Source organism: Canis lupus, chromosome 19 (assembly GCF_048164855.1).
Source record: "Canis lupus baileyi chromosome 19, mCanLup2.hap1, whole genome shotgun sequence".
NCBI lineage: Eukaryota > Metazoa > Chordata > Mammalia > Carnivora > Canidae > Canis > Canis lupus.
In genome coordinates, this window is record NC_132856.1 from 6,616,797 (window position 1) to 6,641,352 (window position 24,556).

General features: G+C 38.2%; 1 protein-coding gene across 8 annotated transcripts in view; it reads left to right on the top strand.

Annotated features, from left to right (window-relative positions):
* Window positions 1-24,556, top strand: part of NR2C2 (nuclear receptor subfamily 2 group C member 2) — a 97,924-nt gene that overhangs the window by 31,916 nt on the left and 41,452 nt on the right. For all 8 annotated transcript variants that reach the window (XM_072785027.1, XM_072785032.1, XM_072785030.1 and 5 more), the window contains one exon: window positions 20,224-20,334. In XM_072785027.1, coding sequence (XP_072641128.1) covers window positions 20,224-20,334 — 111 coding nt within the window. The remainder of the gene's footprint in view (window positions 1-20,223; window positions 20,335-24,556) is intronic.

The window sequence follows — 24,556 nt, forward strand, 5'->3', positions numbered from 1 at the left end:
AGTAAGATTAAAGATTAGACTTACTTGTAGTATGGTAAGAGAAAAGGTGTTGACAAGTGGAATTGTCAAAAAGGAGAAAATGAAGAAGTATGATGTCCTTATAAGTATGATGTACCTTATGTAGAAGTATTGTGCCAAAGTAATTTTCTGTGGTATCATGTTTTGGGACAGCATAGTAACACTCTATCTTAGAAAACATCTCCTTTCTTAAAATCTCACTGTGTTTGAAGTGTGTACCTTGAAGTGTGTCTCATACTTTATAAAGACTTTGGAGATTATCTCCTGTTATTGGTCACAGGAAATGGGGGATTAGAAATGAAACCATTTTGTCTGTAAACAAATGAACCTCTGCTGTAGGAGGAGATAACATCTTACTCAGGGTGATAGGTTTAGCTCTGCGCATTTGATTTCCTCAGGGAAATTATAATAGCATCCTCTGAATTTATATAATGCATTGTGCTTTATTGCCTCATTTTAATCCTCCCATTATCCTGTGAAGTAAGAAGCATCAACCTCTATTTTACAAATGAGTAAACAAAGGCTTAGAACAATTAAGGGACTTGTCCAAAGCCACCCAGGCAGGAGGTGGTGTAATGAGTTTCCCTGTAACTAGCTGCCTACCAGGATGATTCAGTTTAGGGTTGTGGTTGCAGAAATATAACCTAGTTTTAAAATATCTTCAGTAGTAATTCTTTAGTAAGCAAGGAGAATTCCTTCTCACAGTAGAATTTTATATCTCATTTTACAAAAAAAAAAAAGGATTTTCTTGAATAGGTAGAAAAGTTCTTTTTAAAATGAAGAAAAGTATGAAGAACATTCATTATTTCAGACTTGGGGTGGAAAATAAGATCATTCATAATACCAAATTCTAACAATATTTGCTGGTTTTAAAAGGTCAGTGTTTTGGAAATATTTTTTTAATTGATTATAGAAGTGGTAAAAACATTCTGGAAAATTTGAAAAGGACCCCTGTCACTCTCTATCCATCTTACATTTCTCCAAAGTGCTTCTCATTATCTAAGAAACATATATACTTCTTTATCTGTCAACAATAGAATATAAATTGCAGAGAAGCAGGAACTTGGTTTCATTTGCTGTTGTCTTCCCAGTGTTTAAAACACTTTCCAGGGATGCCTGGGTGGCTCAGTGGTTGAGTGTCTGCCTTTGGCTCAGGTCGTGATCCCTGGGGCCCTGGAATTGAGTCCCACATTGAGCTCCCCACAGGTAGCCTGCTTCTCCCTCTGCCTATGTCTCTGCCTCTCATGAATAAATAAAAAAATCTTTAAACAATAAAATGAAATAAAATACTTTCCAGTGCCGGGAACACAGTGAACAGTCAATACTAAGATTTTTTGCGGGGAGCCTGGATGGCTCAGTCGGCTGAGCATCTGACTCAGTTTTAGCTCAGGTCGTGGTCTTGGGGTCATGAGATCGAGCCCCGTGTCAGGTTCCTTGCTCAGCTGTCAGGTTCCTTGCTCAGCGGGGAATCTGCTTGGGATTCTCTCTCTCTCCCTCCCTCTCTGCTCCTTCCCATGCACACGCTGTCTCCCTTAAATCTTTAAAAAAAAAAATTCTTTGTTGAATGAATAAATGCATTTTTTGGTGTGTTTTTTTCACATGCATGTCATCTAGTGCAATAACTTAGTAGAGTGATTTCACAGAATGTTATTTCATGGAGTAAATATAAATACTTTCCACAGGTTGCTACATAGCCTTCATGACCAGTATTTTTCATAGCTCCATAATATTGTATCAAGGGAGCATAGTGTAACACATCTAGCTTGGGGTATTTCAGTTGCTTCTGACCTTTATGTGGTTAAATATAATATATCCATTCTTTACCAGTCAAGGTGCACAAAGCAAATAACAACAAAACCCAGCTATTGCTGATTTAAACAAAAATGAGCTTCTTAAAAAATATTGAGTAGAATATGTGTGAAGAAGGATACATGGATGGATTGGATTAATTTGACGGAGTTACCAGGAGGGCTAGAAAAGTAACTGCAGCTAGGAACTACACACACATCTCCCTAAAGAGCCAGTTTGGTGAAGCTGTGGCTATACACACCACGACACTACCTATAGACACGGGGCTCCACTTCTAGTGCAGAGTCTCAGTTTATTATTTTTTTTATTTTTTTAAAGATTTATTTACTTATTCATGATAGAGAGAGAGAGGCAGAGACACAGGAGGAGGGAGAAGCAGGCTCCATGCTGGGAGCCCGATGCGGGACTCGATCCCGGGACTCCAGGATCGCGCCCTGGGCCAAAGGCAGGCGCTAAACCGCTGAGCCACCCAGGAATCCCCGAGTCTCAATTTAAACATCTGATTGACCCTCTGCCCTCCAAGGGAAGCTAAGCCTGCAAATATCTGGCATTTTCTGCTGCTACAATTGAAGGTAGGCTCTACTTCATCCCGATCTTTGGGAGAGGGAATTCCTTTATTCTCTAGGAGAATAATTTAGGAGCACACACTGATAAAGCCATTTCTGTATATAAGATAATTTGGATTTCTTTTTTCTTTTTTCTTTTTTCTTTTTTCTTTTTTTTCTTTTTTTGATAATTTGGATTTCTGTATTTCGGCTAAGGTAGATTCCCAAAAGTAGGATCATCAGATCAGAGGGCATGAACAAATTTTTATAAGAGCAGACCTGTTGACCTCGACAGTTGACCCTTAGAGCTTTTTGCTTCCTTATATTAATCTTTCCTTTTACACCTCATTTATTGGCTTTACTGAATGTTACGTTTCTTAGAGCTTTAAATAGTTGTTCCGGTGGAGGGACTTTTAGTCTCCCTTTTTCAAAAGGAGAATCTCTCTTTTTTTTCCTCTGGATTAATTTTACCCTAGGGATCCCTGGGTGGCGCAGCGGTTTAGCGCCTGCCTTTGGCCCAGGGCGCGATCCTGGAGACCCGGGATCGAATCCCACATCGGGCTCTCGGTGCATGGAGCCTGCTTCTCCCTCTGCCTATGTCTCTGCCTCTCTGTCTCTCTCTCTCTCTGTGACTATCATAAATAAATAAAAATTAAAAAAAAAATTTTACCCTTTTGGTTGGGGTCCTAGGATCTGAAAAATAGGTGGCATATTCCTTTAACCTAGACTGTTTTAAGTTAGTACACATATGAACTTGTGGAGTAGAAATTCATCATTTATAACACTGAACTTATTTTTTTTTAATTTTTTTAATTTATTTATGATAGTCACAGATAGAGAGAGAGAGGCAGAGACACAGGCAGAGGGAGAAGCAGGCTCCATGCACCGGGAGCCTGATGTGGGATTCGATCCCAGGTCTCCAGGATCACACCCTGGGCCAAAGGCAGGCGCCAAACCGCTGCGCCACCCAGGGATCCCTGAACTTATTTTTTAAAATTTCATTATTCTCTCAATTCCTCCCTCTCATGTTTTATAAAAGTAAATATCTATAAAGCCTCTTTCCTCCATCCCCCTCTCCAGGCTTTCTTTGTTTTGTTTTTTGGTGATTGGCCAGCTTTCACTTCAAATTAGTTCTTTGTCCAGGTATTAAAACAGGTAGTGAGCCCCGTGTCAAACAGGGCATTTGGCTTAGAGACAGGTGTCCTGAGTATTAGTTACAGCCCCACCTCTAACTGTGACCTTCTAGGAGCTCCCTTTTGTCTATGGCCTTAGGGGAGGGCTGAGACTGAGACTTGAAGCCTTTGTGTAGCCAGTTACAGTGTCCTTATTTGCATGAGCTACTGGTGTTCTCACCTTCCTGCCAGAATGGGAGGCTGCAGAGGCAACTCTGACCTGAATTCACATGCCTGGCACATGTTGGGTGGATGTAGTAAAATATTTGTTAAATGAGCCCAGTGCTGTTACTCTTGTGGTTGTTTTGTATATAATATAGATTGTTATGTTGCCTTCCCTTTGAATAGACTAATAACTTGCAAAGACACTGTATCTTTAAAAATGTTGGTTTGGGGATCCCTGGGTGGCGCAGCGGTTTGGCGCCTGCCTTTGGCCCAGGGCGCGATCCTGGAGACCTGGGATCGAATCCCACATCGGGCTCCTGGTGCATGGAGCCTGCTTCTCCCTCTGCCTGCGTCTCTGCCTCTCTCTCTCTCCTCTCTGTGCATTCTCATAAATAAATAAAATCTTAAAAAAAAAAAAATGTTGGTTTGATGATCTGTGAAGTTCGAAATGCTATATACAGAATACAGTACTTCTGAGTTCTCCAAATCTTTTCTGTACTCCTTATAGTTTTAAAAATGTTTTGAGTTAGTTGGGTTCCATGGCAACATGCTCAGGAGCTCTCAGTTCAGGAAAGGTGGTCTTTAAGGGGAAGCTGGTGAGGAGGAGGGAGGAGGATGGCACATTTAGCAAAGGCAACAATCTAGGTGAAAGGAGAACTTTGTAAAGCAAAGTACACCTTCTTAAGAAGCAGGTTAATCATATCATTAGACAAACTGCTTCAGCAGCTGGCAAGAACATGTTAATTTTGCTTCCTTGGTTACAGAGAGTGATAGTGTACTTGACCTTCAACAAGCAGGGTCATAGAGAGGGCATCTTTAAACAGCTCTGTCTGGTTTTGGTGAATGGAATCTGTACTGGCAGTTTGAAAGCAGATGCCTGAGTTTCCTCAACCAACCCTTGGCCCTTTTGGTTGGGCTCTCTGGCCTGGGAGGTTGCTGAGGAAAAATGTAAATAAAGCTGCAGGGAGCCATTGGCATGGTAAGTATAAGTGTCCTGAAAAAACAAAACAAAACAAAAAAACAAACAAAAAAAAACAAGACTGCAATTTTGTTCTCATTCTGTTTCTGGGGGAAGCTCCCTTGTAATGCAGTGTATTTCATAGGTACTTGTTTTTAGAGCAGTTGATAAAATAGCAGTGGCTTTAGACACCTATTAGTATTTTTGAAGGAATTCAATTTAGTGTGTGTTGCTATGCTTAGCACCCAGCAAGGTCTTCAGAGGAACTTGTATTTGAGTATGCTGGGTTAATTCAGGTGGGGCAAAAGCTGCTTGTTTGTTTGTTGTTTTAAACAGTTTAGCCTTATGAACAGAGAGTTGCTCTTAAACACCTCATTTTTTTATATATATATAATGTGGGTAGTGATTGTTGACTGTTTGGATCTTTGTTTTTGTGCCAAGAAATATAGGGCGGTAATTTTATATATATATATATATTTTTTTTAATTTTATTTATTTATGATAGTCATCACACACACACACAGAGGCACAGGTAGAGGGAGAACCAGGCTCCATGCACTGGGAGCCGGACGTGGGATTCGATCCCGGGTCTCCAGGATCACGCCCTGGGCCAAAGGCAGGCGCCAAACCGCTGCGCCACCCAGGGATCCCTAATTTTATATTTTTAAACAATATCAACTGGAAAATTTTAAAACTGGCTGATCTGATATAAATGAGGCTGACTTGTAATGTTCAGGTTTGAATCCTTCATTAACTCCAGTATAAAGATGAGCCTGACTTACAAGTCATCAAGAGAATTTATTTTTTAGGAACATGACAAACTAGCATTATAATATAAAGGACCTGATCCTTTGTATGAGGGAAGGGATTGATGACTTTGAAGACCTGCAGGCTTCTGTGGACTCCTCTCTCTGTGATGCAAGTTGCAGCACAAACAGGGCTTAACTCTGCGGGTTGACCCTTTACTGCACTTAACTATTTAATGGTCCCTTGCAATAAGAATAAAAGGAGGATGTGGTACATTCAGTTCAGTCTGAAGGTATCCCATGCCTGAAACCCTTTACCCTACTTAGGTATTTACATTGTTAATTATTTCACTGGGAATGTTTAGAAATCGGAAGTTCCCAAGTTCCGGGTTGAGATTTGTAGCATATTAGGTCTGCATGATCTGTTTTTTTGCCACAGGGTGTGAACTTGGTTGCCCTTAATAACCCATGGGAATGTTGCAGCCAGAACTCAGAATAAATTATAGAAACTAAATATTTTCTCTTTAGCTTAGTGCTGTGAATACTTTTCAATCTAAATGTCCGTCTTTTAGCATGTAAACCACAGTTTTTCTTAAGAATTTTTTTCTTTAAAAACTGCCAAAGCAATGTCATCTTATGATGGAATAGAGAAGGTTCTCACTCGAGGGTGAAGATGTATGAACTTTTCTAGCCACCTCATAAACCCAGGTGTATCAGTGAAACTGCCAAAGCAGGTGCTATGCAGTACCTGCAGGATATCTAATTAGCAGACAGGCACGAGAGTGGAGTAAAAGAAGAAAAGATCTAAGCAGAGTTCCAGGATCAAGGACTATAAAACATACTTCTTACTCATTCCTGAAGTTAATAAGTGTTCATTCAGTAAGCAATCGTTATGGCCCTAAAATGAACCTGGCCTTGGGAGTAAAAGGGGAAGTAGGCAATGTTTCGCACTGCCCTCTGAGGTAGACTTAAACAAGCAGTTGGAGTAGGTTCCTTGTGGAGAGTGTTAAGATGCAGGAGCTCTGGGTGCCCAGAACAGGACCTGTATACCAACTTGAGGAATTAGGAAAGGCTGGCCAGAGAAGCAGGGCATTTATTAAACTCTTTAGAAAAGATACAAAATAGAACAGCTGATTTTACCCTTTAAGTGTGCATCAGAGACCATGCCCTGGAAGATCTGTGTCCAGATGTACTTTCATATCCTGCTTGCTCATGGTTTGAGTCCTTTGGACTAGCCATTTTCTTGTTAAAATTCAAGTGTTCTGGCCAGGGTATAACACACACCTGGGTGTCGCCAGGCATTTATATCTCAGTATGAACTAATGAGCCTATCCTTTGCAACTTGAGCAGATTGAAGGAGTAAAAAATAAAAGGCTAAGGCCAAGACTGACATCAGGTACTGAAGAGGTAGGCAGGAAAAGATGAAAAGGAGATGCTTCCTCTAGTCAAAAAATGCATCTAATATTTTTATGTCCTGTTACTAAATTGGCTTTTTATCACTGTGCTAAATGATATTCAGCAATATGCTTTTGGGAAAAAAGTAGATTCCCCACCTAGATGTGTGCTTACAAATTCATGCTTTTGGAAAAAAAAAAGTAGATTCCCCACCTGGATGTGTGCTCTAAATTCATGCAGCTACAAGAATTTCTGAGCAGTCTCATCATGGAATCGCTTCGCCTTCAAGCCAGATTGTGTCAGACTACCCCTGGTGCCACTAGAATACTTCTTCTCTCTAAAGGTCACAGGGGTGGAGGATCCTAAATATTTCCCCACTAACTTGTCACTTCTGGAGTTAAACATTCCTTTGCTAAATTCAAGGGATATTTTGGGTTATTCATCTAATCCAAATTTGTTAATGAACTACTGGGAGCCCATTGCCAATGTGACCCATACCCATCACAGGCAAATTTGTAGAGGCCCTTGGGCCTCTCCTACAAAAGGAATCATAAAATTTGCAAGCATATCCTTTAACAGGTGAGGGAACCAGAGTCTAGGGAGTTTAACTTAACTCACACAGAAGTTGGCAAAAAGCAGTCTTAGCACCCAATCTGTGCTTCTTCCACTCTTGCCATTTGTCTTCCCCAACAGATGCTTGAAGGCAGAACCACTTTTGATTGCTCTGCACAACCCGCATGCAACAAGCTGTAGGGTGCACAGGGTTAATGCATAATAGGTTCAAGTGAAGCATGGAATAACAGTCTCTTTGACTTAGTGACGTAGAAAGCTTCTTGGAGACCCTATTAAATACTTTTGACTACTGTTACTCTTTTAAATAAACTTTATTGTAGTGTACAAAAGTTCACAATTCAAAAGTGTGTGACACAATAAATTGTCACACAGAGGACATTTCCATGTAAACACTACTCAGGTTAAGAGAGGAATAGAGGGGTGTCTGGCTGGCTCAATTGGTAGAGCATATGTGACTCTTGATCTTGGGGTCATGAGTTCAAGCCCCCCATTGGGCATAGAGATTTTTTTTTTTTTTTTAATGATAGTCACAGAGAGAGAGAGAGAGGCAGAGACAAAGGCAGAGGGAGAAGCAGGCTCCATGCACCGGGAGCCCGACGTGGGATTCGATCCCAGGTCTCCAGGATCACGCCCTGGGCCAAAGGCAGGGGCTAAACCGCTGCGCCACCCAGGGATCCCCATAGAAATTATTTTTAAAAAGGGGGGGCAGAAAAGAATTTCCTTCCTCCTTGCAGTTACTGCCCTTACCCTACTCCCTAAAGGTAACCACTATCCCGACTTCTTAAATTGTTTTATTTGTTGATTTCATTCATTAAAAAAAAGTTTAAGAGCTCTATTAAGATATAATTCACATATCATGCAGTTTACCTAAAGTGTATAATTCTATGGCTTTTAGTGTATTCATAAGGTTGTGCAGCCATCACCACTATGTAGCTGCAGAACATTTTTTATTATCACAAAGAAACTTATAAATCCCTTAGGTGTCAACCATCTACCCCCAATTTCCTTATTCCCCAGCCATAGGCAACCACTATTTACTTTGTGGGTTGTTTGGGTTTTTGTTTTTGTTTTTAATTTGTCTATTCTGGACATTTCATATAAATGAAATCATACAATCTGTGGCCTTTTATGCCTGGTCTCTACACTCATCATGTTTTCAAGATCACCAATGTAGCAGGAGTTAAAACTTCATTCCTTTTTATGGCTAGATAATGTTCCATTGTATGTATATACCATATTTTATTTATCAGTTAATGGATGTTGGGTTGTTACCCTTTTTTGACTATTAAAAATAATGTTGCTAGGGATCCCTGGGTGGCGCAGCGGTTTGGCGCCTGCCCTTGGCCCAGGGCGCGATCCTGGAGACCCGGGATCGAGTCCCACGTCGGGCTCCCGGTGCATGGAGCCTGCTTCTCCTTCTGCCTGTGTCTCTGCCTCTCTCTCTCTCTCTCTGTGTGACTATCATAAATAAAAATAAAAAAAAAAATAATGTTGCTATATATAAGTTTTTGTGTAGACAGATGTTTTTATTTCTCTGGTGAAGGTAGCTAGAAGTGGAATTGTTAAATAGGATGGCAACTCTTAATGTTTAACCATTTGCAGAACTGATACTTATTTCCAAAGTGTCTATACCATTCTGTATTATAACCATTCTAATGGGTGGTAAGTGGTATCTTAATATGATTTTGATTTGCATTTCCCTAATGACTAATGATGTTGAGCAATTTTCATGGACTTAATGGCCATTTGAATATTTTCTTTGAAGAAGTGTTTGTTCAACTCCTTTGGCCCATTTCTAAATTGTTTTTTGGTATTCTGTCATTGAGTATAAGGGTTCTTTATACATTCTTGATACAAATCCCTTATCAGATATGTGATTTGCAAATATTTCCTCCCACTCTATGGGTTACTTTTTATTTTCTATATAGTATCCTTTGAAGCACAGAAGTTTTTAATTTTGGCAAAGTCTATTTTGTATATTTTTATTTTGTTTATTGTGCTTTAAGTGTAACAGTAAGAAATTATTGCCGAATCCAAGGTTAAGAAGCTCTACGTTTATGTTTTCTAATTTTCATATATGATGTGAGGTAGGGTTTTTTTGTTTTTTTAGGATTTACTTATTTGAGAGAGAATGAGCATGAGCAGAGGCAGAGAATCTCAAGCAAATTCCCCACCAAGCATGGAGCCCGATGGGGGACACATGCCAATCCCATGACCCCGAGATCAAGACCTGAGCCAAAATGATGAGTCAGATCCTTAACCAATTGAGCCACCCAGGTGCCCCTGATATTTTTTTTTATAATAAGAAAATAAAAAGAATTTTCAGTCCAAGGAGAGCCTCAGTATTATAGTTTATCACAGTAATATAATATTACAGTAGCAATATTTATACACTGTTTATAACTCAGGCTTTAGAAAAATTTTCAGGAAGTTTATGATAGTATTGATAACTTCTATGTGTTGAATTAATATTTAACATATTATTCATTAACCCTCACATCAGTCTCCTAAAGTAGTCATAATATGTCCATGTTAAATTTGAGGAAACTGAAATTTAGAGGGTTTAAGTCACTTGTTCACTTTATTTCAGAGCCCAGGTCTGTCGGATTCCATAGCCTGATATACTCATATAATATTGAATGCTTTTAAATGTCTTACAGGGGTGATCCCTGGGTGGCTCAGGGGTTTAGCGCCTGCCTTCCGCCCAGGGCGAGATCCTAGAGGCCTGGGATCGAGTCCCACATCGGGCTCCCTGCATGGAGCCTGCTTCTCCCTCTGCCTGTGTCTCTGCCTCTCTCTCTCTCTCTCTCATGAATAAATAAATAAAATCTTTAAAAAATGTTTTAAAAAAATAAAATGTCTTACAGGTAAAGTGAGTAAATCAGAAAGCATATTATTCTATCAGTTAAGAATTTCATATATCTGAAATTGGTAGAATTAACTTGCAGGGTAATAATAAATTCAACCACAATTCTAAATGTTCATTGACTAAAGAAGGATTTAATGAATGTGCTCTGATAAAGCAACTGCCCAGTCTTTTCTTCATAATTACAAATAAACAGAGCTAGCAAATATGTGTATGTAGATACTGGGAGATGTATTTTTGCAGATTTGCCTATCCTGCTATATCTTAGCAGAGAACTAATTTATACGAAGCATTTTGTAAACTGAACATCACTGTGAGAATATTGTATTCTATTGTCTTTATAATGTGATTTTTTTTTTGTAAAATTAATGCTATGAAGGAAAAAAATTTTTCATAACTACACCCAGCAATTAATCAGTCATGATAATGCTTTATAAACTTGAGATCTGTTTCACTTACCATGAAATTCACCCTTTAGAATTACATAGTTTTGGCGCACCTGGCTGGATCAGTTTGTAGAGCATGGGACTCTTGATCTCAGGGTCATGAGTTTAAGCCCCAATTTGGACATAGAGGCTACTTAAAAAAAAAAAAAAAAATATATATATATATATATATATAGTTTAGTTGGGTTTTGATACATTTACAGGGTTGTACAGTCAGCACCATCATCCCCCAAAGAAGCTCCATACCTATTAGCAGTTTTTCCCCAATCACCCATCCCCTCAGTTCTGGGAACCACTAATCTACTTTCTATACCTATGGATTTACCTATTATGGACATTTTTATATGAATGGAATCATGAAATACATGGTTTTTAGTAACTGATTTCATCCATGTTGTAGCATGTATCAGTACTTCATTCCTTTTTATTACTAAATAATATTCCATAGCATAAGGTATACCACTTTTTTTTAGGATTATTTATTTATTTATTCATGAGAGACACAGAGAGATAGAGGGGCAGAGACACAGGCAGAGGCAGAAGCAGGGGAGCTGGATGCAGAACTCATCCCAGGACCCTGGGATCACACACTGAACCAAATGCAGTTAGATGCTCAACCACTGAGCCACCCACTTGCCTCACTATACAAGTTTCTGTGTGGACATATGTTTGCCTTTCTCCTGAGTATATACCTAGGAGTGAAACTTGATTCATATGGCAGCTCTGTTTAACTTTTGAGGATTGGTGAGACTATTTTCCAAAGAGGCTGTATCATTCTATATTTCTGCCAGCAGTGTATGAGAGTTGCAGTTTCTTCACATCCTCCTCAACATTTGTTATTTTCTAGTTTTCTGAATAGTAGCCATCCTCGTATGTATGAGATGGCATTTTGAATGTACTTTTGATTTTTATTTCCTAATGATGAGTAGTGATGTTGAGTGGCTTTTCATGTGCTTATTGGCTGTTTGTGTAAACTCTGGAGAAGTGTCTATTCAAGTCTTTCATTCTAATTGGGTTGGGTTTTTTTATGTTGAGTTTTAGGAGTTCTCTATATATTCTGGATATTGTCATTTTAGGTCTTAAATTAGATTTTTTTAAATCCATTTTGAGTTATTTTTTGTACATGGTGTTAGATAAAAGTGCAACTTCATTCTTTTGTATATGAGTATCCAGTTTTTCCAGGACGATTTGTTGGAAAGACTGTCCTTTCCCCCACTGAATGGTCTTGACACCCCTATCAAAAGTCTTTTTATATGCCAGGTTTGTTTCTAGGATCTCAGTTTTATTCCTTTGACCTGTATGTCTGTCTATACAAATACCACACTGTTTTGATTACTTTAGCTTTATAGCAAAATCAGGAAGAGTAAGTCCTTCAGCTTTATTTTTTTTCAAGGTAGTTTTGGCTATTTTAGGGTCCCTTGAGATTCAATATCAATTTAAGGATGGATTTTTCTGTTTCTGCAAAAAATATCATTGGGATTTTGACAGGGGTTACATTAAATCTGTAGGTCACTTTGAGTAGTACTGACATCTTAGCAATATTAAGTCTTTCAGTCTATGAACATAGATTATGTTTCCATTTACTTATGTCTTTAATTTCTTTTTCCCAGTGTTTTATAGTTTTTATTGTAGAAGTCTTTTTTTTTTTTTACCTCTTTGGTTAACCTAATTGCTAAGTAATTGATTCTTTTTGATGCTATCATGATGAAATTTGTTAATAATTTCCTTTTCAAATTGTTCATAGTATATAGAAATGCTACTGATTTTTCTGTGTTGACTTAGTATCCTACTACTTTGCTGAATTTATTTATTCTAGCAGACCTTTTTAGGAAGGAGGGGGTCCTTCATTACATTATTTGCAAACAGATAATTTTACTTCTTTCCAATTTGGATGCTTTTTCTTGCATAATTGGTCTGACTAGAACTTCCAGTACTAGATGGAGTGGAAGTTGTGAAAGCAGGCATCCTTGCCTTGTTCCTGATCTTAGAGGAAAACTTTCAGTCTTTTACCACTGAATATGATATTCACTCTGAGTTTTTCATACGTGATTTCAACTATGTGGAGTTACTTTTCTTCTATTCCTAGTTTGTTGAGGTGTTTTTTTTTTTTTTTAATCATGAAAGGGTGTTGAATTTTGTCAAATGCTCTTTCTCCAGCTATTGAGGTGATTGTGTGATTTTTTTTCCCCCTTAATTCTATTAATGTGGTGTATCACATTGATTTTTGTATTTTGAACCATCCTTGCATTATAGGAATGAATTCCACTTGATGTCATGGTGTATAATTCTTTTAGTATGTAGCTGAATTCTGTTTGCCAGTGTTTTGTTGAGGATTTTTACATTAGTTCATAAGCGATACTGATCTGTAGTTTTCCTGTAGTGCCTTTGTCTGACTTTGTATCAGCTTCATAGAATAAGTTAGGAAGTGCTCCTGTTCAGTCTTTGGTAAAGTTTGAGAAGGCTTAATATTATTTTTTTCTTTAAAGATTTAGTAGAGGGATGCTTGGGTGGCTCAGTGGTTGAGCATCTGCCTTTGGCTCAGGACATGATCCCGGGATCCTGGGATCAAGTCCTGGAGTCCTGCATCAAGCTCCCTGCAGGGAGTCTCTGCCTCTCTCTGTTTCTTATGAATAAATAAAGCTTTTTTAAAAATTATTTTTTAAAAAAGGTTTAGTAGAAATCACCAGTGAAGCCATCAGGTCCAGGGATTTTCTTTGTGGAGATATTTTTGATAGTTGATTCAATCTCCTTCATTGTTATAGAACTATTAGTATTTTCTGTTTCTTTATGATTTAGTCACAATAGGTTTTGTGTTTCTAGGTCTTTGACTTGTCTAGATTATTCAGTTTGATACCATACAGTTGTTCATAGTATTCTCTTATAATCCTTATAGTTCTGTATAGTAATATCCTCACTTTCACTTCTGATTTTAGTAATTGGATTTTTTCCCCTAATTTTAGTAATTGCAGTCTTTTCTCTGCCGCCCGCCCCCCTGCCCCCAGGCCATCTAGCTACAGGTTTGTCAATTTTGTTGATCTTTTCAAAGAACCAGCTTTTGATTTAATTGATTTTTCTCTGTTGTTTTTCTATATTTCTTTTATCTCTGTATAATTTTTATTATTTCCTCTCCTAATTTTGGGTTCACTTTATTCTTTTTCTAATTCATTAAGTTGTAAAGTTAGGTTGTTCATTTGAGATCTTTCTTATTTTTTTAACCAAAGCATTTATAGCTCATAAATGTACCCCATAAGACTGCTTTCACATTGTCCTATAAGTTTTTTGTTTTCATCCATCTGTAAGCTTTTTCAGATTTCCCTTATAATTTTCTCTTTGATTCATTAGTTACAGAGTGTGTTGTTTAATTTCCACATATTTGGAACTTTGCTGGTTCCCTCTCTAGGATTTCTAACTTCATTCCCCTATGGTCAGAGAAGATACTTTATGTTACCTGTCCTTTAAAATCTTTTTTTTTTTTTAAGATTTTATTTATTTATTCATAGAGACACACACACAGAGAGAGAGGCAGAGACACAGGCAGAGGGAGAAGCAGGCTCCATGCAGAGAGCCTGACCTGGGACTCGATCCAGAGTCTCCAGGATCACACCCTGGGCCACAGGCGGCGCTAAACCGCTGCGCCACTGGGGCTGCCCTGTCCTTTAAAATCTATTGAAGCCTAATTTATGGCCTCACGCGGTCTGTCCTAGAGACTGTCCCATGTGCACCTGAGAGATTTTTCTGAATATTTTTGTTTCTGGGTAGACTGTTCTATGTAGTGTGTTAGATATGGTTGGTTTACTGTGTTCTGTAAGTCCTCTGTATCCTTACCTATTCTGTCCATTATTGAGATTCGGATGTTGAAGTCTCCAACTATTATTGCAGAAGTGTTTCTCCCTAAAACTGTCAGTCTTTGCTTACATATTTTTGAAGTCTGTTATTAGATGTGTAAATGTAATTGTTATATGTTCTTGTTGTATTGAATCTTTTGTTAATATGTTGAATATGTTGTGTCCTTTGCCTCTTGTAACCTTTTAAAATTTGTTCTAAATTGTTTGATAGTAGTACAGCCACCTGTACTCTCTTGGTTACTATTTGTGTAGAATATCTTTTTCCTTCCTTTCATTTTCAATCTATTTGGTCTTTCTTTCTAAAATGAGTCTCTTGTATGGGGTGCCTGGGTAGCTCATTTGGTTAAGTGCCTTTGGCTCAGGTCATGTTTCTAGGATCAAGCCCAGTGTCAGACTCCCTGCTCAGAGGGGAGTCTGCTTCTCCCACTCCCTCTGTCCATGCCCCCCCACCTCCACCATGGGTGCTTGCACTCGCTTAAATAAAATCTTGGAAAAATAAAAAGAGGAAGAAACATGAGTTTCTATACATTCTGCCAATCTCTTTTTTGAATGTAAAGTTTAATGTATTTGCATTTAAAAAATTGCTGTTAAAGGAGGAACTTCTATCATTTTGCGTTTTTTTTTTTTTTTTAAATATCCCTTATAGGGTTTTTCTGTCCCTTATTTCTTATATTCCTGTTTTCTTTTGTGTTGATTTTTTTGAAATCCTTTAAATCATTTTTTTGAAATGTTTAAAATTGTTTCTCATTTCTGTTTGTATATGTTTTATAGCTATTTTCTTTGTGGTTACTATGGTGATTATATTTAACATCCTAAAGTTATTTTAGTTTGAATTTATATCAGCTAAACTTCAGTGACATACAAAAATTTCCCTTCCTTTTTTTTTTTTTTTTAAATTTCCCTTCTTTAAGCTCTGTTCTTATCCCTTTTAGTTGTTGATGTCACAAAATTACATCTTTATACATTGTGTGCCTGAAGATCTAAGCTAATAATTCTTTTAAATGCTTCGGTTTTCTAAATTATGTGGAAAGCAAGATTTGGAGTTTCTTTCTTTCTTTTTTAGATTTGGAGTTTCCAACCAAACTTAACAATAGTACTAGCTTTTACATTAATAGGTTTTTTCTTTAAATGTTTGTCTCTTAAGTCATGTAGGAAACAAGAAGTACATTACCAACCATTGTTACAATACTAACTTTTGTAATTACCCAGGTATCTACCTTTAGTGAAATCTTTATTTCTCTGGTTAGCTTCAGATTACTGTCTAGTGACCTTTCATTTCACTGTGCAGAACTCCTCCCTTCAGTATTTCTTGTAGGGTCGGTCTAGTGATTATGTTTTTGTTTATTTGGAAATGTCTTAATTTCTTCCTCACTTGTGAAGTACAGTTTGGTCAGGTGTAAGATTCTTGGTTGACAGGTCCCCCTCCCCTTTTTGAGCACTTTGAATATATCAACCGACTGTCTTTTGGAGTTTCTGATGAGAAATCTGCAAGTAATATAATTGAGGTTCCCATGTATGTGAGAATTAGTTTCTCTATTGCTGCTTTCAAGATTCTTTGTCTTTTGAAAGTTTGTCTTTGAGTTCCTCTTACTTAGAGTGCATTGAGCTTCTCAGGTATTTATATTCATGTCTTTCTTCAGATTTGGGGCGGTTTTGGCCATTATTTCTTCAGGTATTCTCCCCGCCTCTCTCTCTCTCTCTCTCTCTGCTCCTTATGGACGCCCACGGTGCATATGTTGGTCTATTTGTTGATGTGCCATAGGCCCCTTAACACTCTGTTCACATTTCTTCAATGTTTTTGTTGTTGTTTTGTTTTTCAAATTCTAATTTCCATTGTTCTATCTTCAAGGTTTTTTATTCTTCTGCTTCCTCAAATCAGATTTTGAATCCCACTCATGAATTTTTCATTTTGGTTATTGTGCTTTTTTTTTTAAGATTTTATTTATTTATTCATGAGACACATGCAGAGACACAGGTAGAGGGAGAAGCAGGCTCCCTGCAGAGAACATGATGCAAGACTGGATCCTGGGACCCCAGGATCATGACCGGAGCCAAAGGCAGATGCTCAACCACTGAGCCACCCAGGTGCTGTGGTTATTGTACTTTTTACAGAATTTTTTTAGTTTCCATTTAGGTTTTTTCATCTTTTCATTGGTTCTGACTTCAGCCACATCTTCCTTTAGTTCTTTGAGTAACTTTTAGAAAGTTGTTGTAAAGTCTTTGTCCAGTAGACCTGACATCAGACCTTTTTAAGGAATCGTTTGTGTTGATTTATTTTCTTTTGAATGGCTCATACCTTCCTGTTTCTTTTTGTTTCTTTCTTTCTTTTCTTTTCTTTTTTTTTTTAACCTTCCTGTTTCTTTGTATACCTTGTGATTTTGTTGTTGTAAGAACTGGGTACAGTTTTTGCCCATTTGAATCCAATGATGTGGTAACTCTGGAAATCAATCTCCCCTCTTCCTAGGATTGCAGGATTTTCATATAGGATGTGTGTTTGTTTGTTTGTTTGTTTGTTTGTTTTTAATATTGTAGGCTGTGTGGGTACCAAGGATCATCCTGATGTATAAGCTTAAGGTTTCCTAAGGTCTTTTCTCAGACCTGTACATTTGCCTGGGTATGTTACAACCACTTTCTAATTTTCCCTGTATATGCATTTGCTTTTGAATGTCCTTGTCTTTAATGGTTGAAATTCCAAAAGAGGAAAGAAAACTGGTTTGGGAAGAAATAATCCAGCCTTGGAAATCACTTAAGCTAGAGTTGGACGGGCTTGCAACAATAGGGGGATGAACTGCAACAGTGGCTGCCCCCTCTTTATTTGTCCCTCTGTGATCAGAAGTAGCAATCAGCGACTGGAGCGCACATCCCAATATTTGGAGGACAAGGGTCCTTTTTGCCCATGTAGGCTGCCACAGTTGTGTCAAGCTATTTCAGGAACATATGCACAGTTGCTAACTTCAGAGCAGAAATGGAGGATGGGCTGCTGCTACCCTGCTAAAAGCTGAAATTGACAGAAATTAACTACAGTTTATTGTTCAAACCTTCTCCTGAAGTTGCAAGTCTTCAATATCCAGTAGACTCCCAAGTCCCAAAATAGTTATATCAGACAGAGTCCACCAGTACAGTAAAGGTTTAGTAGGGGAGACAGATTCCTGGTTCTTCCTACTCTGCCATCTTTCCAGAGTTCTCTCAAATTGATTTTTTCCTGTATAGTATTAGGGGTCCAGTTTCGTTCTTATATGTATTGTATTCAGTTGCTTCATCACCACTTGTTGAAGACTCTCTTCTCCCCATTGAATTGTCGTGGCACTTTTGTGGAAAATCATTTGACCGTATATGTCAATTTTTTTCTGGGCTCTTTTTCTATTTTATTGGTCTAAATAATCTGTTTTTATGACAGTGCCATGCTGTTTTGGTTACTGTAGCTTTGTAGTAAGTTTTGATATCAGGAAGTGTGAGTCCTCCAACTCAAAACAGTTAAATGTTTTGGCTATTCTGGATCCCTTGGATTTTCATATGAATTTTAGCGTCAGCTTGTCAATTTATGCAATAAAGGCAGGTGGAATTTTGATAGCAATTAAGCTAAATCTATAGATCAACTTGGGTAGTTTTGCGAACTTACCAGTATTAATCTTCTGATCCATGAACACAGACATCTTTACATTTATTTAGTTCTTTCTTTCAATGATGTTACATAGTTTCCAGTGTATAAGTCTTACCCTTTTGAGGTATTTATTCCTATTTTGATGCTATGGTAAGTGAGATTATTTCCTTAATTTCATTTTCTGGTTGTTCTTTGCTGATGAATAGAAATACAATTGATTTTTATGTGTTGATCTTGTCTTCCAACTTTGGGACTCGTGTATTAGCTCTAATAGTTTTTTTTGGAGTTTTTAGGATTTTCTGTATGATTATGTCATGTCATGATCATATCATCTATGAATAGAGGTATTTCTCTTCCTTTCCAAATCTGGATGCTTTTCTTTCGTTTTCTTCCCTAATTGCCCTGGCTAGAAGCTCTAATACAATGTAGAGTACATATGGCAAAAGCAGGCATCTTTGTCTGGTTCCTGATTTTAGGAAGAAAGCTTTCAGTAATAGGGTGCTTGGGTGGCTCAATTGGTTAAGTAACTAACTCTTGGTTTCGGTTCAGGTCATGATCTTGAGGTCATAAGATTGAGCTCCATGAGGGTTCTGTGCTGGGTGTGGAACCTAGTCGATTCTCTCCCTCTGCCCCTCTGCCAGCCTCCCACTCCCCCTCCCCCCCCAACTCTTGTGCATGTTATCTCTCAAATAATCTTTTTTTTTTTTAAAGAAAGCTACCAGTCTTTTACCATTAAGTATTGTGTTAACTGTGAGTATTTTTATAGATACTCTTTATAGATTGAGAACTTATTTTCTGTTTCTAGTTAGTTGAATGGTTTTATTATGAAGTAGTATTGGATTTTTGTCCAATGGTTTTTCTGTGGCAGTTGAGATGTTGAGGCTTTTATCCTCTATTAATATAGTGTATATACATGTGGTGGGCCAACCTTGTATTTCTGAGGTCAATCCCATATAGTCATGATGTAGAATTTTTTTTTAGGATTTTACTTAGCACGCACATGAGCAGGGGGAGGGGCAGAGAGAGAAGCAGACTCCCCACTGAGCAGGGAGGCCAACAGGGGCTCAATCCAGGGACCCCAAGATCATGACCCGAGCTGAAAGTGGATGGACACTTAATCAACGGAGCCTCCCAGACACCCTCATGGTGTATAATTTTTTATATGCCTCTGGATTCAGTTTGCTAATGTAGGATTGTTACATCTATATTCATAAAAATATTGGTCTGTAGTTTTCTTATGATTTCTTTTTTTTTTTTTAAGAGTGAGTGAGCATGTGCAAGCAGGGGAGGGGCAGAAGAAGAGGGAGAATCTTGAGAATCTTAAGCAGGTTCCATCCCCAACGTGGAATCCGACCAGGGGCTCTATCTTACCATCATGACCCGAGCCAAAATCAAGAGTCATTTGCTTAATCGGTTGGCCACCCAGGCGCCCCATGATATACTTTTATTCAAGGAAAAATAGTATCTGCCCACTTCAGATGCCTAGATGACCACTCAGAACCTTGAACTTTGCCTTTGGTAGGTATACCTAAGTTCTAGACCTTTGTATAATAGATGGGCTTCTCCCAGTCCCATCCCAGTGGGACTGGGGGGGCGGGAGGTTACCAGGATTCTTTCACAAGTAGTTTTTCAGTGTAGCGCTGATTGTTTTTGCCATCCTTGGTGGTGTTTAAGAGCCTTTCTTCTGGAAACTATCATCTTAGAGGAGTGTTTCACAGCTGGTTTTGGAGACAGTGAAAGCATTCAAAGATCATTTCTAAAAAGTTGACTGTAGTAGCTATTTTATTAAAGTTGTATAAAGCAGATCTGAAAAATCTGTGTTTTTTGGGGAATTTTTTTTGTTTTATTCGGGGGGAGTTGTTTGTTTTTGCATTTTCAACATTAGAAATTGTTCTTTTAGGATTATATTTTCTTATAGCCATCCTGTGGCAATATCTCATTAGTTCTTTGTCATTCTGGATCCAAACACCAGAACTACTCAAGTTTATTATTCAAAGCCACGGTGAAAGCAAGAGGCATGGTCCTCAGCCACCACTTGGCATTTTCCTGAGCCCCCTATGATCCAGCCCACTTCTCGCCCACAGGTACCACGGACACAGACCTCTCGGCCGGAATCTCCAGGGATGACCAGCCCCTCCCCGCGCATCCAGATAATCTCCACCGACTCTGCGGTAGCTTCACCTCAGCGAATTCAGGTATCTGCACCAATCCCACATGGTTCCAGCCTCCTGCCCAAAGGCAGTCCTGCCTTCTGAATCCTTTCCAGAACAAACCTGCCTCGGAATCTCACTATGGAGTTGTGCTTCTTGGGCATCAAGTACAGTACAACCTCCTTGATTCTTTAAAAAAGAAAAAAGCTTACATTGATTGAACTAACTTTTAATGCAAAAGTCTAAACTGTTGTTTGAAACTATTAGGATCAATGTACCATTTAATTACTTACATGCTTCCTAATTGAGAGGCTACATGTCCTAGTAGTTAAGTGGATGAGCCTCCATTTGAAGTCAGTACCCTACTTTTTAGTATTTTGACCTTGAAAATTACCTTTTCAGTGCCTCCCTTTTTTCCATTTAGAAAATGTATTTAAACCTCATTAGGTTATTGTGAGAAATCAATGGAATATTGCTTATAAAGTGCTTAGAATAGTGATTGGCACATACTGATGTTTAGTATGTACTAATTATCTGTATACAGTAACGTTTATTGCTAGTATTGTTGTTAACTAATTGATATTCACTTATATAAGTTTAGTCTTCCCCAGGACTCTGACCCTGCCTCTGGCCCATTGAACAAAGGGAAGATAGGTGTATTGAAATCATGATCAACACACTGAGAGGAAGGGATAGTATGTTGATGACACACAGATTAAAGATTCAAAGTTACCTTAACAAGCTAAACCAAAAGGCCAAACAAAAAAAAAAGAGTGAAAAAAAAACAAAAACGATGAGTGGCAGAAAAAACATTAGTTAACATAACATGAGTTTGAGAGAATTCCAGGGAGGACAGGTAATTTGAGTGAATGGCTTCATACATAGTTGATTCCAAGCTCAGTGCAAGTGAACAGTATGATATCACAACTAGATAATTTCTGTAACATTTACCCACTCTTAAAAGTGATTTTTATGGACTACCTATTATAAACTAAGCGTAGAAGAGTTCTAATAAGTAAAATTATAAAGAAGTTAAAGATTATTTTCTCATTATGTCTGTATTGCATACTAATTTATCATAAACACTGAAGCTCATGTAAGTCATTTTAATTTCACACCAGCAGGAAACACACATCTTGAGTGTTTGGAAATTCAGAACTATTCCTCAGAATTAGGAACTTTATAGCTAAATTATTTATTCTCTTTAATTTTGTTCTTATTTGTTCATTATGACTTGAAAGTAGGTCCTTTATAGTTTTGTGTGGTAAATGTTAGGATTCTGCCTATATAACTCTCCCCACTCTGGAAAAGGAGCTAACTGCATTTAACCATGGCCTCACAACATTTGAGGGCGGATGAGAACATAGAAAGTTCCCCAGGAAACTGTCAGTTAGCTAGAGTAAGTATCAAGAGTAGAGCACATTTCCCCCATATTGGTATGAGAAGAATCTCTCTTTTCCTAAAGGGCCACTTTAGTATTCCATTTCTTTTTTTTTTTTTTTTTTTTTAAGATTTTATTTATTTATTCAGGAGAGACAGAGAGAGAGAGGCAGAGACACAGGCAGAGGGAGAAGCAGGCTCCATGCAGGGAGCCCGACATGGGACTCCATCCCAGGTCCCTAGGATCACACCCTGGGCCGAAGGTGGTACTAAACCGCTGAGCCATCTGGGCTGCCCTAGTGCCACATTCTTAAAGTGGGGCTATTCCCACGTGCTGGTGTTTGGCCCATGGTGACACTGCTGTCCAGCTGGATCGCGGTAAGGTCCCTTGAACAGAAAAGTCTTGTAGAATAGATGTTTGGTGTTGAGCTTTTATTTAGTCTCTCTGAGGAAGATAACCTTTTGGCAAGAGTTTTATGTACAGTGAATATAGTTGAAATCTTTACATTATGAACTCTCAATAAAATTGGACATACCCTAGGTGCAACTGAACTGTATTTCAAGGTTTGGTGTTTTGTTTTGTTTTAAAGGAAAGTTAAGGTTATAGAATGATTCCTTGATTCTTGATGTTGGTGGTGATGGCTTCAATGAAGTTTTCGTTTCTAGCCCTGACTTCAGTGATGAATCTCCAACACCCTGAGGCCTGGAGAGAGAATAGGAGCTGTGTTTTCATGAATAACAGTGCTTAGAACCTCAATGGTGGCTTCCGTGATAAAGCTGGGAGGGAAAGATACAGTAAGGGTGATAGGGCTAGGTGACATTGAGGAGCTTTGGCTCTGAATGGAACAGACTTGGGATCAAATCTTGTCTCCACTCAGCTATGTGACTCTGGAGAAAGTTTCTGTAACCTCTATGGCTATAAAATGACAATAATAGTACCTAATAAGACTTTAAAAGGATTAAATGCTAAGTTTTATTTTTATGTAATTTCAGACTTACAGAAAATAGTACTGGGAAATCCTGTATATATACCCAGATTCACTGTTGTTTGTTAACATTCTGAGTGAATATACATACATGTTTTCTGAATCATTTGAGAATAGATATCGCACCTCTTTGCCCTAAATGTTTCAGTATGTATTTTCTAAGAACAATGACATTTTCTTACATAATGACAATCTATAGTTATCGAAATCAGGGAATTTAATATTGAAACATGATATTATCTAATCCATAGTTCATATTCTAAACTGTCATCAGTTGTCACAGTTAAGTCTTTTATAGCTGTTTTCTCCCACAGCAAGATTTATGTTACTGTTTTTAATAATGATAATAAGGTGACAGCACAAGACCAATATATCTATTTATGCAGGCCAGCAGAAGGTGATGTAGAACATAGACATGTATCTATCAGTATCTTGTCGTCCTAATAGCTGCAAAGGGGCTTTGGGGCCAAGCAGGAAGGGTGGCAGTCCTCAGAGTGGGAGGAGTAGCCTGTGGCTAGCATTTAGAGCCATGTTTTGGGGATAACAGAGGACTAGGGTGGGGGCTATGGAAGAGATAGGGAGGTAAGAAGAGCCATAGGAGAGCACCCACTTGTCTGAGAATGAGGCTTAATCAGACCCATCCAATCACAAGGTAGCTTCTCAATAAATCTCATAGATTTTCATCAGAATGCAGTATTTGCTAATTTTGTCTTTATTGCCTCCCACATGACATAAACATTAGGTTCAAATATATATATTTTTAATTGAGCTTTTAAAGCAGTCAAAGTAGATGAAAAACACACTCGAACATGTCATAAAGCAAATTTGACATACTGGAGATCATCTGGCATGCTTACTTGTGCTGCCATGTTCATTTTTGGTGGAAGACCTTGGTATAAAGCTTCTCTTGCCATTTTTGTGTATTTTAAGGTTTTTGAAATATTTCTCTATATTCCCCACTTCAAGTTCATGTTTTGTTTTGTTTTTTAAGATTTTGTTTATTTATTCATGAGAGACAGAGAGACAGAGAGAGGCAGAGACACAGGCAGAGGGAGAAGCAGGCTCCATGCAGGGAGCCCAATGTGGGACTCGATTCTGGGTCTCCAGGATCACATCCTGGGCTGATGGGGGTGCTAAACCGCTGAGCCACCCGGGCTGCCCAAGTTTGTTTTAAGAGCATCATTGTATTTAGTTTTTGACCTACGGAAATGTTTGAATTTGAGCTTATATAAAATATATGATAAAGTACTTCTTTGGTGTACTTTATATATTGAGGTTTCACATTTTACTAGGAAGGACTTCTGTTATATATTGTTTAAGAGTTTGAAATCTTTACTTGGGCTCTTAAAGCACCTTCTTACCTATTTCCCTCTTCTATCAGCTCTTTATTCCTGCACATCTCTTCTTGAATGCCAGTTTGTTCTCTGTCCTTTCCATGTCCACAACCATCTGACGTTTTCTTTCTCACTGTGATATTCTGGCCTCTCTCAGGTACTCATTGCTGTAACAAAATTACACCACACCAAACAAGTAGGGTAACAGTACATCTCCCTGCATCACCCAGGTGTCTTCCAGAAGGTAACCACTATTACCATATTGCTTATTTGTTTTTTCAGAGATAGACTATACATATACAGCAAAAGCACACGCGTAAATATGTACAGCATATTTTTCATGCATGTAGACATTCTGTCTAGACTCTTCTATACACTCTTTTGTCTTAACATCTTTTAGAGGTAGTTCCATGTGGTACAAATAGTTCCCCTTTCTCTTCAGTGGCAATTTTGATATCCTGTGGATGCTGCAGTGAATAACCTTTTTTACCTGTCTAATTTAGCACATCTGTAAGATCAATTCCTAAAACTAGGACTACTAGGAGAAAGGGTGTATCCATGTTTAAG